The sequence below is a fragment of the Borostomias antarcticus genome (genome assembly GCF_949987555.1).
Source record: "Borostomias antarcticus genome assembly, chromosome: 16".
Taxonomy (NCBI): domain Eukaryota; kingdom Metazoa; phylum Chordata; class Actinopteri; order Stomiiformes; family Stomiidae; genus Borostomias; species Borostomias antarcticus.
The window spans coordinates 5,979,224-5,994,223 of NC_140249.1; the positions used below are offsets into that span (position 1 = coordinate 5,979,224).

Sequence of the window (15,000 nt, forward strand, 5' to 3'; positions counted from 1 at the left end):
TTTGTGATCTGTATCTGCAGCAAAAGATTTTATCAGGGCATCCCTATCTTTACCCTATCTACTACCACAACCTTATACCTAATTCCCCCTATGTCCATACACAGGTGCATGTTGGGATTCTATCCCACCTGTCTCAGCATTCATAATACCTCAGTAACAGCTGCTGTCCATTCTATAGCCCAGGTCTTCTCTGTGATCCGCAGTCAAAGCCCCCCCCCCCCCCACCTCCCCCCAGTGATGAACCCGCCATGTGTCTCCCTCAAAGAGCAGCTTCAGAGACCGGTGACGGGAGAGCCTGGTCTCCGCCGCGTCTCGCCTCTCTCTCTCAGGTTACACATCAAAGACGGAGAACCATAGAACCATAGAACCATACACAGCCAGCCAGGGAGGGAGGAGAGGCCGGCTGGGAGGGTGGCGTTGTCACTCAGCGGTCATCATCGCCGCTGGGGGGGGGGGGGGGGTAGGCAGGGAGAAGAACTGTCATAATTGGGGATTTTCGCTTCCCTTTTGACAATGAAGCGACCCTCTTTGACTCTGAACGACCCAGAACATTCTTTGGGAGCAGAAAGAGATGTGGAGATGTGCGGGTTTTGGTTTGGTTTGGCAGTGTCTGTGACCGGTCCATAGGTGGCACTGTTGGCTCATGTTAGGAGCTGGTTATCAGCCTTCCAGAGTTTCAGAGGAGGGAGGGAGGAGACTTTCCACACAGACCCATAGCAGTTTCTAAAAAAAATCCTTTCATCTATGTTCAAGTGTCATTTGCCAAATAGAATTTAATAACTTCTAATTAATTCAAACTGCTAGGGCGAATCTTTCAAGAATCACACTTCCCGAACAGAACACATTTTTGATGCTAAACCTGTTCTTTTCCTGCAAGAGTGACTTAACAGCTAATTATCGGAAGAGTTGTTTCTCCTTCCCTCAAATCAACCGGCGAACCTGAAGTTACTAAAACTCAAGGCTCTGAAAAAAAAACAAAAAAAAAACGGGTTCTTCTAGAGAAACAAGCAGCAGAAAGCCAAGCCACACAACATCGCCTAGAACCGACCCGATCCACTTACAGCACACGTGAGGAGCTGTGCGTGTATCAGACTCGGGCGCCTAACTGTAAAAAAGGTCAAATAACAAACGACGCAAAATAAAACCAATTAATAAGCGTGCTTTTTTTTTTTTTAAGCAGGAAAAACAAGGTGTGGGCGGTTGATTGAGACGAGGCTGTGGAGTCTGAAGACGCGAGGCAGCTCTGAGCCCGGCCCCAAGGCCTGATGGAGAGGGAGAGAGAGGAAACGGCTTGTTTACAGTGCGGGCCTGTTCCCTCCACAGACACCGTAGGAGAGGTAAACACTCAGAGGACTGGCTGTCTACTGGCCCCTGGAAGGCCCCCTGGGAGACCCCCTGCCCTGCCCTGTGGCCCTGCCGAGGTCAGAGGTCATGACAGAGGTGCCCTGGAAATGGGAAATTAGCAGGACCTAGCAATCACAGAGCCAGAGCTGACCACAGAGGGAGAAGGAGGGCGTGTGTGTTTGCGTGTGTGTGTGTGTGTGTGTGTGTGAAGAAAGAGAGGGAGAGAGACATAAAGGCAGTGAGAGAGAGAGAGAGAGAGAGAGGGAGGGAGTGAGAGAGTGAAAGGGAGAGAGAGAGGGAGAGAAATAGAGAGGAGGGAGAGAGAGAAAGAGGGAGAGAGATAGAGAGAACACCAGAAAGAAATACTGAGATAAAAACAGAAAGGGAGAGAGCAAAACAACCTGGCCTCTCCCTCTCAGACTGTGTGTGTGTGTGTGTGTGTGTGTGTGTGTGTGTGTGTGTGTGCGTGTGCGCGTGAGCGTGTGAACACAGAAGCCAGGTCCAGCCCAGCGCTGGATGAACATGTCTCCACGCAGACCTACGGGGAGAGCACTTTCCTCTTCCTGTTTACACCCCTCCACGTCCCAACACCCCCCCCCCCCCCCCCCCGCCTCCCGCCCCGCCGGACCCTGCGGCCCAGACCCCACTAACAAGCCCTTCCATTCTGATGCCGCCTGCCTGCGGAGGGCGGGCGGGGAGGGGAGGAGTCCGGCGGCGGCGGCGGCGGCGGCCTGTCTGTTTGCTCTGACAAGCAGAGAGAGCGCTCCTCTTGAAGTTTCCAGGTAGCTGGATCCTGGCTCCGGGCGGAAGCTGCCACCAGCGTGTTAAACACACATGCAACCCTGCCTGACGCCCCTCAGACGCGCTCCGGGCACCTCCACCGGACTCATGCATTATTTGGCGCAGGATGAATGTTTTCTCGCCACACTGGCGAAAGAGAAAAGGTATTTGCTGAAATATTTATAGGGTGGTTAATTTCCGCATCAGATTTTTCATCGTTCGGGCTAAAGAATCGCAGCGTTTCCTGCCGGCCTTGCAGTTGGAGGGCACCTGAACTCAACTCATACTGTACATACAGTACAACCTGTATCGTTACATTACAATACAGTCTAGCAGATGTTCTAATCCAAAGCGATTTAAAATTGCATTTAACGCGAGAAACGTTGGTGTATTACTACTCACCAGAACTCACAAGTGCATCTCATTTCTAAACAAGTGACTAAGAGCATAATCAATCAATCAATCAATCAATCAAAGCTTTATTTGTATAGCGCATTTCATACCCAGAGGCAACACAATGCGCTTTACAGAGAACAATAATCTAGTGCCGATGGCAAAGTGCAAGAGTAGAAAAATACAAATACTGTACAATAGGTGGCTAAGAGCGAGGGTCCTGGTAGTGCTTCTTGAAGAAGTGAGTTTTGCTCTGCTGTCCTGACGTCCAGTCAGTGGGCAGTTCACTCCACCACCGCGGGGTCAGGACAGAGATGATATCACTGAAGATATCGCTGATAAAACAGCGAACGCACTTTCCAAGAAGGTTGTGATAAAAGACGACAAATGGGAGCCATCTCTTGGAAGTGAAACTATCAAATAAGACAGAGCAGCAGCCCCAGCGTGGCCTCGTTGACTCCTGTCAGGCAGACCTCCAGCTGGGCTGCACTGTCCTGGAAGTGCTCAGTCAAGTCAGCATTAAACTAGCCCAGATTAACAGATAGAACGCAACCATACAAGGTGATGGGTAGGTGTAGTAGAGGTAAATCTAGCCCAGATTCACAGATATAGTATAATGCAACCACAGAAGTTGATGGTAAATGGTAAATTGTCTGCACTATAGCACTTTTATCCAAAGCGCTTTACAATTCCCCCATTCACACACACGTTCACACACTGATGGCGGCCAGCTTCCATGCAAGGTTCTAGCCTGCTCGTTGGGAGAAATTTGGGGTTCAGTGTCTTGACATGTGGACAGGAGGAGCCAGGAATCGAACCGCCAACCTTACGATCATTGGGCGGCTTGCTCTACCTCCTGAGCCACAGCCGCCCCAAACAGAGATATGTGGGTGTAGCAGAGGTTAATCTAGTCCAGATTAACAGATATAACACAACCACACAAGTGTAGCAGGGCGTGTTTGGAACACCGCTCGTGTGATAAACAGCCACGGCTGCTGAAAACACCAAATATCTCATCTCGGGGGAATCTCTCTTTTCTCTGCTGGTAGACGTTCGGATTCCCGTGATGCCGCAGGTCGGCGGTTCGATCCCCGCTACCTTGCCCTGTCGGGCCCGCTGTCGGGCAGGCCTACCTTCACCATGTGCAGGAGCTGGTAGAGGTCCTCCACCTCGTCCCCCTCCGTCTGGGTGTAGTCCCGGCCCGTCTCCAGGCTGCTCCCCTGGATGGTGCGTCTGTACAGGGGCAGGTCCAGGGCCTCTGCGTACAGGTCGATGGCCTGGTGGCCCACCGTCTGGTACATGTAGCTGTCCAGCTCATCTGGCCAGCCACACATAACACAACACAACAGGATTGGTTAGAATAGGTAAGCATGGGATAGCACAGAATAAGATTATGGGAATAGTAATATAGAGAGGGAATATGAATAGAATAAAAACTATAGGAGAGGTTAGAATAGAATAGCATAGAATAAGATAGGTTAAGCAGAATAGAATAGCAAAGAATACGATAGGTTAAACAGAATAGAATAGCATAGAATAAAATAGGTAGAGACAGGTAGATAGATAGAAACAGAATAGAATAGCATAGAATAAAATAGGTAGAGACAGGTAGATAGATAGAAACAGAATAGAATAGAGATTATAGAATAGAGAGTTAGAGCATGAAGAGAATACAATAGGATAGGTTAGAATAGAATAAGGCCCTGTTGAGACGATCACATCACAAGTGGACAGTGCTAACTAGTGTAAACAACCACCAAAACATATGAAACGTTTACTCAAACCACTTGCCGAGGTGGTCTGGGACGTATATCTTTAGTAGTCTAAATGCTAAGGTTTCTTGATGCGTTCCTGACAAAAATGTAACAGGAAAACGTCATCAATGCGGGATGATTTTTCTCCTTTTTCACCTCATCCTGCACTCTTTTGCAAGTTGCAAATGATTTGTCCTATCAATCAAAACAGCTGGAATAGTCCTACTATGTACATTAGTTCTTCAGACATATTCGGTTGCTTTCATGCACTTTTTATCTGCTCTAATCAAACTGACTGATTATTGGAACAGCTGTGACATGCACGCAGGCAGGAGTGAGTGAGTTACTATAGTTACACGAACACAAGCGGTCAGCTGGACACATTTGGAGACGCATGACAGACAGGTGTAATTGATGATGTGTCTCGCTGTCCACTTGTGATCTGATTGACCAAAACACATTTTACAGTAAAACCAAGTCTAAACAGGGTCTAATAGGTTAACCAGAATATAATATAGATTATAGAATAGAGTTAGAATATAAATAGAATAGGATAGGTTAGAATAGAATATGATAGAATAATAGAATAAGATTAATAAAGTTGGAAAAGAACAGTGATATAGTATGAATAGAATAGGATAGGTTAAAATAGATAGATAACTAACTTTATTAATCCCCGACGGGAATAGAATGATAGAGTAGCACAGAATAAGAATTGTGTTAGAATAGAATAGAACTCTGCTCAAACTATGCAACAGACTTCCTTCCCTGTGCACAGTGATGTTGCAGCTGCACTGCTCTCTGAGGAGCTGATGCAGGTGGCTGTATCCCATGTAGGGCAAGCTCATCTCACACTCATTCCAGGGCACACACACCCACCAGGTCCAGGCCCACCTGTGTTTGCAGGGCGCAGGTTGGCCAGAGCCACGACGTCGTGCCCAGCAGCGACACACTGCATCATGTTGTAACAGCTGTCTTTGCCCCCACTGAAACAACACACAGTGACAAATGTTTATGGAAAAAACAATGTGTTAGTCTTATGTCATTGTCACACAGAAGACATCTAAACAGGTGCGAATAGCCAAGCTGAGATGCTCTTAGTAACGACCTATTGTTTCAGTCATGAAAGGACTCGAGGAGTTTGGTGTGTTTAATGTCCTAATGTCCTATAGCCTGACTGTTGTGATAATGATGGGACACATTGCTACTTGCTAGCTACTCTCTCGACTGTCACAGCTGTTGACAAGAGCTTATGTCTAAATGTGCCCCCTCTCATTACTTGTCTACATAGCTACAGTAGGAAAGCTACGATCAGGACCTTTAATGTATCCTTCATTTACCACTCTCCCACCCGTCTCTCATAGCTTACAGCAGCACACTGGCACTGAGCTGAAGAACAGGACATGATCTACACATGCATTCAACTCCTAAGAAAATACTGCAACTACAGTCATAAAATAGAGCAACTGGCTTGCTGAATGAATGCTGCCCATGCAATATCTGCGTGCTGTTACTGTTACAAAACCAGCTGTTTTAAAGTTGACAGTGACACGAATGAATGGAGTTAGCTACCTGATCAACGCGACCACTTTCATTGTCTTTAGGCACTATTTCATCCGTTTACAAAATATGTGCAATGCGCTGTGAAATAATATTATCCCGATATGAATTTGTAATGTCTAGACAGCATACTGCAGTAACCAGTATCAACAAGCCAGAATGTACACAACAACACGTGAAATACTCTTCCTGGTTTGAGAGGACCCTTTAAAACGGTGTGTCCTACACGTTGCCTGATAAATAAATCAAAAGCCTGGCGAAGTGAAAGGAAATGAACAATAGTGTTTCGTGAATTATAGTGCAGTTAGATTAAGGTAAATATTTTGTTGTACAGATTTTTTTGCCCAAGGCTTACAGTGTCATTGAGAGTTCATGGGTGTGTTCCCACTTTATCTCAGCAATTTCAAGTCAGCAATATTTTCGAATAACATTGCAATACATAACTGTCTGTGATTGCATATAATAACAGATATGGAATGAAAAATGGAAAAGACTTGTAGATATAGTTTTTGTTGGATGACATGAACTCATACAGCTGAGATTAGTGACCACAGAGATAAATCATCTCTATTTATTTGCCTATAACCTGGTCTCTCTTTCTCTCATCTGTTATTGCGTATATGAAAAGATCTAAACTACTTCATCAAAAGTGGTAGAACTGTACCACAAGTCCAGAAAAAAGGAAGTCATGTTTTTAAAATGTGTGTAGCCAAGTCATAGAAGCCCACAAGACCATGTTCTGCAAGGACTATTCACACACACTTCTTCTCTGAGGGAGCTAGTGCCATAGCTCAGAGGAAAGGCTTTGATGCTCTTTGTGTTTTCTGTTGTTGTGCAGAGCAGAGCAGAATAATTGCACATGCTTGGTGAGCTTCCCTCACCTCTTGCCTCCAAGCAGGCCAAAGGCAAGTGGTTTTGTCTGAATGTACAAAATTGAGAGAGACGTCTCTTCAATTCACTGCTCTCTCCTATGTTCTCAAGCCTTGTATTGTTTTGATTTGAGCTTTTTGAAAACATGATACAACTTCAGATCCAAGGATGAGCACAGTTCAAAAAGTGGCCCCTTCTCCTCAGAGACTGTGCTAGTGTGTTGTTCTGAGACTGTGTTAGTGTGTTGTTCTGAGACTGTGTTAGTGTGTTGTTCTGAGACTGTGTTAGTGTGTTGTTCTGAGACTGTGTTAGTGTGTTTTTCTGAGACTGTGTTAGTGTGTTTTTCTGAGACTGTGTTAGTGTGTTGTTCTGATACTGTTAGTGTGTTGTTCTGCTACTGTTAGTCTGTTGTTCTGAGACTGTGTTACTGTGTTGCTCTGAGACTGTGTTAGTGTGTTGTTCTCAGACTGTTAGTGTGTTGTTGTTCTGAGACTGTATTAGTGTGTTATTATTTTGAAACTGTGTTAGTGTGTTGTTCTGAGACAGTGTTAGTGTGTTCTTCTGATACTGTGTTAGTGTTGTTGTTCTGAGACTGTGCTAGTGTGTTGTTCTGAGACTGTTAGTGTGTTGTTCTGAGACTGTGTTAGTGTGTTGTTCTGAGACTGTTAGTGTTGTTGTTCTGAGACTGTGTTAGTGTGTAGTTCTGAGACTGTGTTAGTGTGTTGTTCTGAGACTGTGTTAGTGTGTTGTTCTGAGACTGTGTTAGTGTGTTCTGAGACTGTGTTAGTGTGTTGTTCTGAGACTGTGTAAGTGTGTTGTTCTGAGACTGTGTTAGTGTGTGTTCTGAGACTGTGTAGTGTGTTGTTCTGAGACTGTGTTAGTGTGTGTTCTGATACTGTGTTAGTGTGTTCTTCTGATAATGTGTTAGTGTGTTCTGAGACTGTTAGTGAGTGTTCTGAGACTGTGTTAGTGTGTTGTTCTGAGACTGTGTTATTGTTGTTGTTCTGAGACTGTTAGTGTGTTGTTCTGAGACTGTTAGTGTGTTGTTCTGAGACTGTCTTGGTGTATTTTTCTGAGACTATGTTAGTGTGTTGTTCTGATACTGTGTTAGTGTGTAGTTCTGAGACTGTGTTAGTGTGTTTTTCTGAGACTGTGTTAGTGTGTTTTTCTGAGACTGTGTTAGTGTGTTGTTCTGCTACTGTTAGTCTGTTGTTCTGAGACTGTGTTACTGTGTTGCTCTGAGACTGTGTTAGTGTGTTGTTCTCAGACTGTTAGTGTGTTGTTGTTCTGAGACTGTATTAGTGTGTTATTGTTTTGAAACTGTGTTAGTGTGTTGTTCTGAGACAGTGTTAGTGTGTTCTTCTGAGACTGTGTTAGTGTTGTTGTTCTGAGACTGTGCTAGTGTGTTGTTCTGAGACTGTTAGTGTGTTGTTCTGAGACTGTGTTAGTGTGTTGTTCTGAGACTGTTAGTGTTGTTGTTCTGAGACTGTGTTAGTGTGTAGTTCTGAGACTGTGTTAGTGTGTTGTTCTGAGACTGTGTTAGTGTGTTGTTCTGAGACTGTTAGTGTGTTGTTCTGAGACTGTTAGTGTGTTGTTCTGAGACTGTTAGTGTGTTGTTCTGAGACTGTTAGTGTGTTGTTCTGAGACTGTTAGTGTCTGCCACAGGACAGAGAAGAGCCGTGACCGTGACGATCGACCTCAGGGGCCTTGGAGTGACGGGGCAACCAGTCGCCCCGAAGTAGCAGAGTGTAGCGATCAGGAGGGGGTATAGGGTTTGACCATGGCCTGGAGGTAGGAGGGAGCTGTTCCGTTCATTGCCCTGCAGGCTAGTGCTAGAGTTTTAAAATGGATGCGAGCTGCTATAGGGAGCCAGTGTAGGGAACGAAGGGAAGTTGTGTGGGAGAACTTCAGGTGGTGTAACACCAGGCGAGCAGCAGCTTTCTGGACAAGCTCCAGGGGTTTAATGGCTGACGCCGTGGCCACAGCAAGGAGGGAGTTGCAGTAGTCCAGCTGGAGATGACAAAGTCCTGGATTAGCACCTGCGCTGTTTCATCAGTGAGGAAAGGGCAAATCCTCCTGATGTTGTAGAGCAGGAATCTGCAGGAGCGTGTGACGTTGATGAAGTGCAAAAGTTGGGACAAAAGTTATTCTGTTTTAGTTTTTTTTGCGATCATTTTTTTATTGACACCATTCTTCAACACATTAAACACACGAGTGTGTATCGTAAACACGACACTTATCAGGTGGTGTACAAAAAAGGAACAGAGCCCAACCCCTCGCCCAGAGGACAGAACATACACAGTACTGTACATACAGTCCCCAACTCCCCCCCCCCCCCCCCCCTCACACAACCTCAGTTATTCAGGTTTTTAAATATTTTAAATGCAATATGTTGCCCATTTTACAATGTACTATTGCAAACACTAACACAGTTATGCCATGGGTGTTCATTTTTTAAATTATTTTTATTATGAATTTCTTCATTTTAATAACACTGTTTTTTTTTTATTGGGACAGTTATACTGAATGACAAAACCCCCCTTAATTTAATACTTTGCAACACAAATATTTCTGGGTCAAAAGAAGGGTAAGAGTTGAGTGATTTAATATTATATTTATACAAATTTCTTTTTTTATGTTAAATTGGTGGCCTCGGGACACCAAATTTACACGTCACATTTTTGACCCATATATATGTGGGTATATATATATGTATATATATAAATTAGTTTAGTCGAGAAGGATTCACAGATAGGCCTAAGGCTATGCTACTTCTGACTTTGTTCAGCTTTATTCTTGCAATGGCCTTTTCTCCATGAGTTTGATATGAGCAAGCAAGTAGTTAAATTATTGTGTCTGACCCGAATGCTTTGGAATAAATAGGCTATATGAATCACAAATTAGGCTGTGTGAAAATAATATTAGACAGGATGACTGGTTTATACATCAAATGTCTGTGTTTGCTCGCTGTTCCCATTTGACAAACAGTCTTGTCTTGGAGAGGGCAGCTCCCAAGCGGTCTGTTTGTCCTTCACTTTAGTAAACTCATAAATTATCAGTTAAATTTTCCCATTCTGTTGGTATACAGTAATTCCTCTTTACAGCCCAGCCACCTCTGGTCATTTCGATTAAGAACCGGTAGCAGGCGTTGACCAATGCAAATTACCTCACTTATCAGCTCTGCTTTATTAAGTAGTTTATTATCCGGACAGATTAATAAAGAAATGTGCTGTTGTTCTGTTTTTTTATTCACAGCCTACCAGCATAAAAGAATGGTTTATGTTCTTTTTGTTGGTGCGAGAGGGATAAAAAGTGTTGATGGATAGTGCGGCAGAGCCAGAGACAGTGACGTGAATATGAGACGCATAAATATGAAAGCGAGGCGGCGGAAACGCAACGGCACCCTTGGCCTTTTACCTAAAGGAGCATGCGAACACGACAGGTGATTTACACACATACACAAACTAATTTTTGTTGCCACAAGGACACCAAACTTTGGGCGTAATGAGAAAGTATAAGGCCTCAAATCACAGGCCGATAAATTGCATGTCAGGACAAGCCGGCCAAGGCTGCACGCTGCCGGGGGGCCAGAATACAAACACACCTCAGGCTGGATTCCTCGCCGAGGTCGGTTAACCATGACGCTCGCTGGAAATGGTACATTTAATTATGCATTCATGTTTCATGCATTTACGTGTTCATCAGTGTGGATTAAAAAGATGAAATCAAGATGGCAATTACAATAGAATGCAAGGCAGATGAACGTTCCCAGAACTCAGACAGACAGTTTTGGTGACCTGAAAGTGACAGGAAGAGAATGGAATCATGTTCTTTAGCTAATAACCATATTTCCTCTCAGATTAGCATGCATTTGTATCCTTCCTCAACGTACTGCTCTGCTCAGACTCAAGCCACTCCAGAATTCCGGTTCTGACTTTCTGCAGAACTCAATTTGGATTTCAATTCCTCACAAAGCCACTGACATTAAGCAGATCCCCTCGTGTGATTCGTTGCCAAATCAAGCCTGGTGTATTCCTCCTGTCCAATGAGACGCTAAGGGTCCTGAAACACCTGGCTAGTCTGTTTCTCTCTCTCTCTCTCTCTCTCTCTCTCTCTCTCTCTCTCTCTCTCTCTCTCTCTCCCTCTCTCTCTCTCTCTCTCCCTTTCTCTGTCTGTCTCCTTCTCTGCCAGGTTTCTCCCAGGCCTGTCAGTCTGTCGCCGTCCAATCATCGCCAGTGTATTTACATGACAGTGATCGATTTGATGTCCTATTACATGGAGCAGCACCCACCACTCACAGCACTCCCGGACTGTCACTTCAGCTGGAGGCTCTTACGGTATGCAGAAAGCTCTGCTGGGCCCTAGCTGGGCCCGGGTCGAGTGGTTCTGGTCCACACTGAGCCCCTGCTGAGGTGAAGGGGAGACGGAGGCGTTCTGCAGAGCGTTTGAAAGCCGTCTCGTGTATTCTTAACTCCGTTCCTCTCTGCTGGCGCCCCCGTCAGGGACTCATTTTCCAAAGCACTCTCAGTGTAATGATCCCTCTTTAGGGCCTAACCACATCCAAATCAGTTAGTAAACAACCCAAACGGGGATCTGTACACATTTTTACAGACAATTAACCGTTATCACGAGGGGCCCAAATGGATTAGTAGGCTCATTAATGTCTCCGGCTAATGCGCCCTTGATTGGAATTGGGAGGAAACACGAAGGAAAGAGGGGTTTTGATCCAAATTGTGTTTGATCACGGCGCAGTCCTTAAAAAGGCCCTCAGCCGGCTAACAATGATTGAGATTGTTGGGAATCCCCCCAGAATATCTTCCGCTTTTGTTCATTCTGTTTGGCAGCAAAAAAAAAACAAAGAGCCGAGTTTGTGAATCCGGGGCAGCGAGCTTGATGGAAACGGTCTTCCTTCATCAGCCCTCTGCTTTCGCCCCTGTTCTGAAAGCACTTAGATCTTATTGTTATTAATCAGATTGTTTTCAACATTGTGTCTCTGCCGGGGGGTGTGTTGGATCATTTCAGACTCGTTTGAAAGGGGGTAAAGCTGATAGGGATAAGAACTGAAGCAGCATTTGTATCTGCGACTGCGGCTCTCAGAGTTTTAACTCATCTTTCACTGGGTGGATAGTAAGACGCACCTTCAATGGAGCCAACAATGAAGCAGATCTCGAAACAGGATCGCGTAAGGTGCTTCAAACATCTTTAGAACTCATAGGGAGTCATCAATCATGCGTCCCTGACGTTCCCACCACTAGACACCGGCCCAAACATTCCAAACCACCAACCCTACTGTACGCAGACAATGAGGTTTCCTGAAAATGTTTTCCCCAGGATTAGAAAACGTCTTGCTCTCCTTCCAAAACTCTCAGAGTCAGAAGATGGCCGCCGTGGTCGGGAGGATGTGGTGCGGTACGCTACACCACTGCTGTGGTCAGCAGGCAGTCGGGGAGAAGACACACACACACACACACACACACACACACACAGGATACGTGACTACTCACCTGACCCTGTTGCCAAACACACAATCCACAATCCCTCTAACTCTGTACAGAGACACACTCTCATGCCTTTAATCCTACGCCCGGCAGCATGTGAAGAATCAGCCAAGGAAGGATCTGGAATAGTAACCATTTTCTCTATTCCCCTACTTTTGGGGATTCTGTCAGAAGCATCAACAGATGTGCATTCTGGAGTGCTTAAACCTTGTTTTGTTGACAATACTGTAGTGAGTAGACTGCTAATGGATTGGGCTCACTAGTGGTGATTATATTTGTGTGAGTATCTGAACTCTAAGCGTAATGACAGACAACAACGCTGAAATTGAGTTTTTTTCTTCACCCGTACGTCTCTTAGTGGGATGCTGTAATTAGGATGTCTGCTCTCTGATATACAATCCGTGGGCGGCTTCCCTCGCGCCCGACAAACACAATCTTAATCCAGGAAATAGCTTGCAATCAGAATATTGGAGCTGGCATCAGAGGTAGCCACAGAGGCGATCCCCACACACCCCTCCCTGCGCTTCAAAGGTCTTCTCAGGCCTGTTATGGCTTCCCCTGGTGATGAAGTGTGACACTGTGCAAACACAAAGCCCCAGCTCACGGCTCTGCTTGTCTTGGATACCGCAGCCCGCTCCACGCCAAGTTAACTTGGCCCCATGTCTACAGCATGGAGAGAGAGAGAGAGAGAGAGAGAGAGAGAGAGAGAGAGAGAGAGAGAGAGAGAGAGAGTATGTGCGTGCTTGTGTGTGTGTGTGTGTGTGTATGTATCTGTGTGTATGCGTGTGCGTGTGTGTGCGTGTGTGTGTGTGTGTGTGTGTGTGTGTGTGTGTACCAGCCCATCCTGACATGATGTAATGTGCCCTTAATCAAAGCCACCAGCACCTGTAGATGCTGTAGGGATGGTGAAGCCCTCTCCTCTGCTCCCCCCAGCCAGTGTCTGATGTGGAGTGAGGACACAGAGAGCTTTTGGCTGGCCACTTTTCTACAATCAGACTTATCCTTCCAGGGTCAGTGGTGACTAATGCTCCATACATTTGGTTTTGGTTTCCAGCATTTTCCCATTAGGTTAGAAAAATACTTTACCTCAGATGGCAAAATTGTCTTCTCTTTGATGAAACAAATTCATCATCTCTCCGCTTCCCTTGGTGAAAGTTAGCATGTGAAGCTGGATAATGTATTTCTGGTAAATCTCTCAATTCAGTTCAATTCAATTTAATTCAATTCAATTCATTTTGCTTTACTGGCATGACAAATCTGTTGCCAAAGCTTTTTAGATACATTCAAATGTATGTAAATTAGATTAAAAAACACACACAATAGAATATCTCTCTATTAAGAAAGAAATATTCTGAAATACGGTTGGTATACACATCCATTTCTTGTCAGAGGTCCACAGACACATTCAATAAAATCCTTATTTACATTAGTACAGTACAATGGTCATACATTCCCTGCTTCCCTTTCCTTCCTAACCCCCCCCCCCCTCCCTCTCGGGCAGTGGTACGGTAGTCTGGCCCTGTCCTGCAGTAAGACGTCACCTGTGCTGGTCAGACCACAGCTTAGCCAGCAGCGTCAGCTGCGGGCCAGAACACAGCCCCGGGAGCTGGGGTCTGCCATTTGTCTTGTGGTTTTGAGTCCGGGCTATTTCTCTAACATGCCGTCCAGTGTCAACACTGACTATAAATACCCACACAGCCACAGAAGTGGTTCTCCACCGGGAGGAGAGGAGGAGCAGAGGGGAGGGGAGAGGAGAGGAGAGGGGAGGAGAGAGGAGGAGAGGAGAGGAGAGGAGAGAGGAGGGAAGGAAGAGGAGAGAGGAGGGGAGGAGAGGAGAGCAGAGAGGAGGGGAGGAGGGGAGGAGAGGAGAGCAGAGAGGAGGGGAGGAGAGCAGAGAGGAGAGGAAAGCAGAGAAGAGGGGAGGAAGAGGTGGAGGAGATGGAATTAGTGAGAAGGACGATCTAAGACCCCTGATCTGTGTGGAGACTCCCTGTGAACTGTGGACCCAGACAAACCACAGGTTCCTCATGGAAAAACCATTTACAATCCAGTACAGTATTTCTGTGAGGTCCTTTTCTCTGAATTACTCTTGCTACGCCAACTCTGTTGCACGGTAGTCCTTTGAGCTGAAGAAAACATAACAAAATAATTATATTCTTTCATTTCACTAAATGTATTTGTTTTGGTGATGTTTAGTTCCTAGGAGAGAGTGGATTTCTATTGAAAGATTTTTTATATCTAAACATTTTTCAATCTAAACACCACACTCGCACCCCATACGAAGCCCCAAAGGGTTAACATGTTCAGAGCCGGTCTGTGTGTATGTGATGTGTGAGGGATGGACCCGATCATTCAGAACCATTTCTAAACCATTTCTGAACCTGTGACTAACCATAAATAACAAACAAAAAAGCCAAGGCCTCAAACGCCACGTTTTAACACCCCGGGCTGCTAGATGAGAAACTGCCCGCCGGACTGGAGAGATGACCTCAAGTTTACGACCTCAAACCTGTTGATACACCAGCGATTGATTGTCAGGGGGGGGGGGGGGGGGGGGCGATGGGGGTGGCGGGGGGGGGGGTGCGTCTGTCTCAGCAGGAACAGAATGAATCCCATCAGCCTGGCTACAATGACAGGCACATCCCAGGCCTCTGCCTGCGTTTATGGGCTGGAGTCCACACACTGGGCCTAGTCTTCCTGACTGCTGGACTCCTGTGATTAAAGTGTATTAAAAAGACCCAGGCAGCCACACTAAAACAGGGTGATTTAGTGAGCTGTCACCCCGGGGGGGTAGGGGGCGG

At 45.8% G+C, this 15,000-nt stretch overlaps 1 protein-coding gene across 1 annotated transcript; it reads right to left on the minus strand.

The window, feature by feature from the left end:
- Positions 1-3,611: 3,611 nt before the first annotated feature.
- On the minus strand, positions 3,612-5,983 carry LOC311319500 (diphthine--ammonia ligase-like; the record flags this gene model as incomplete). Its single annotated transcript, XM_084451059.1, has 3 exons — positions 5,844-5,983; positions 5,166-5,257; positions 3,612-3,835 (listed from the first exon to the last, which is right to left on the minus strand). Exons 1-3 carry the CDS (start codon positions 5,864-5,866, stop codon positions 3,612-3,614), a joined length of 339 nt encoding a protein of 112 aa, XP_084307185.1. The 5' UTR covers positions 5,867-5,983.
- Positions 5,984-15,000: the final 9,017 nt, after the last annotated feature.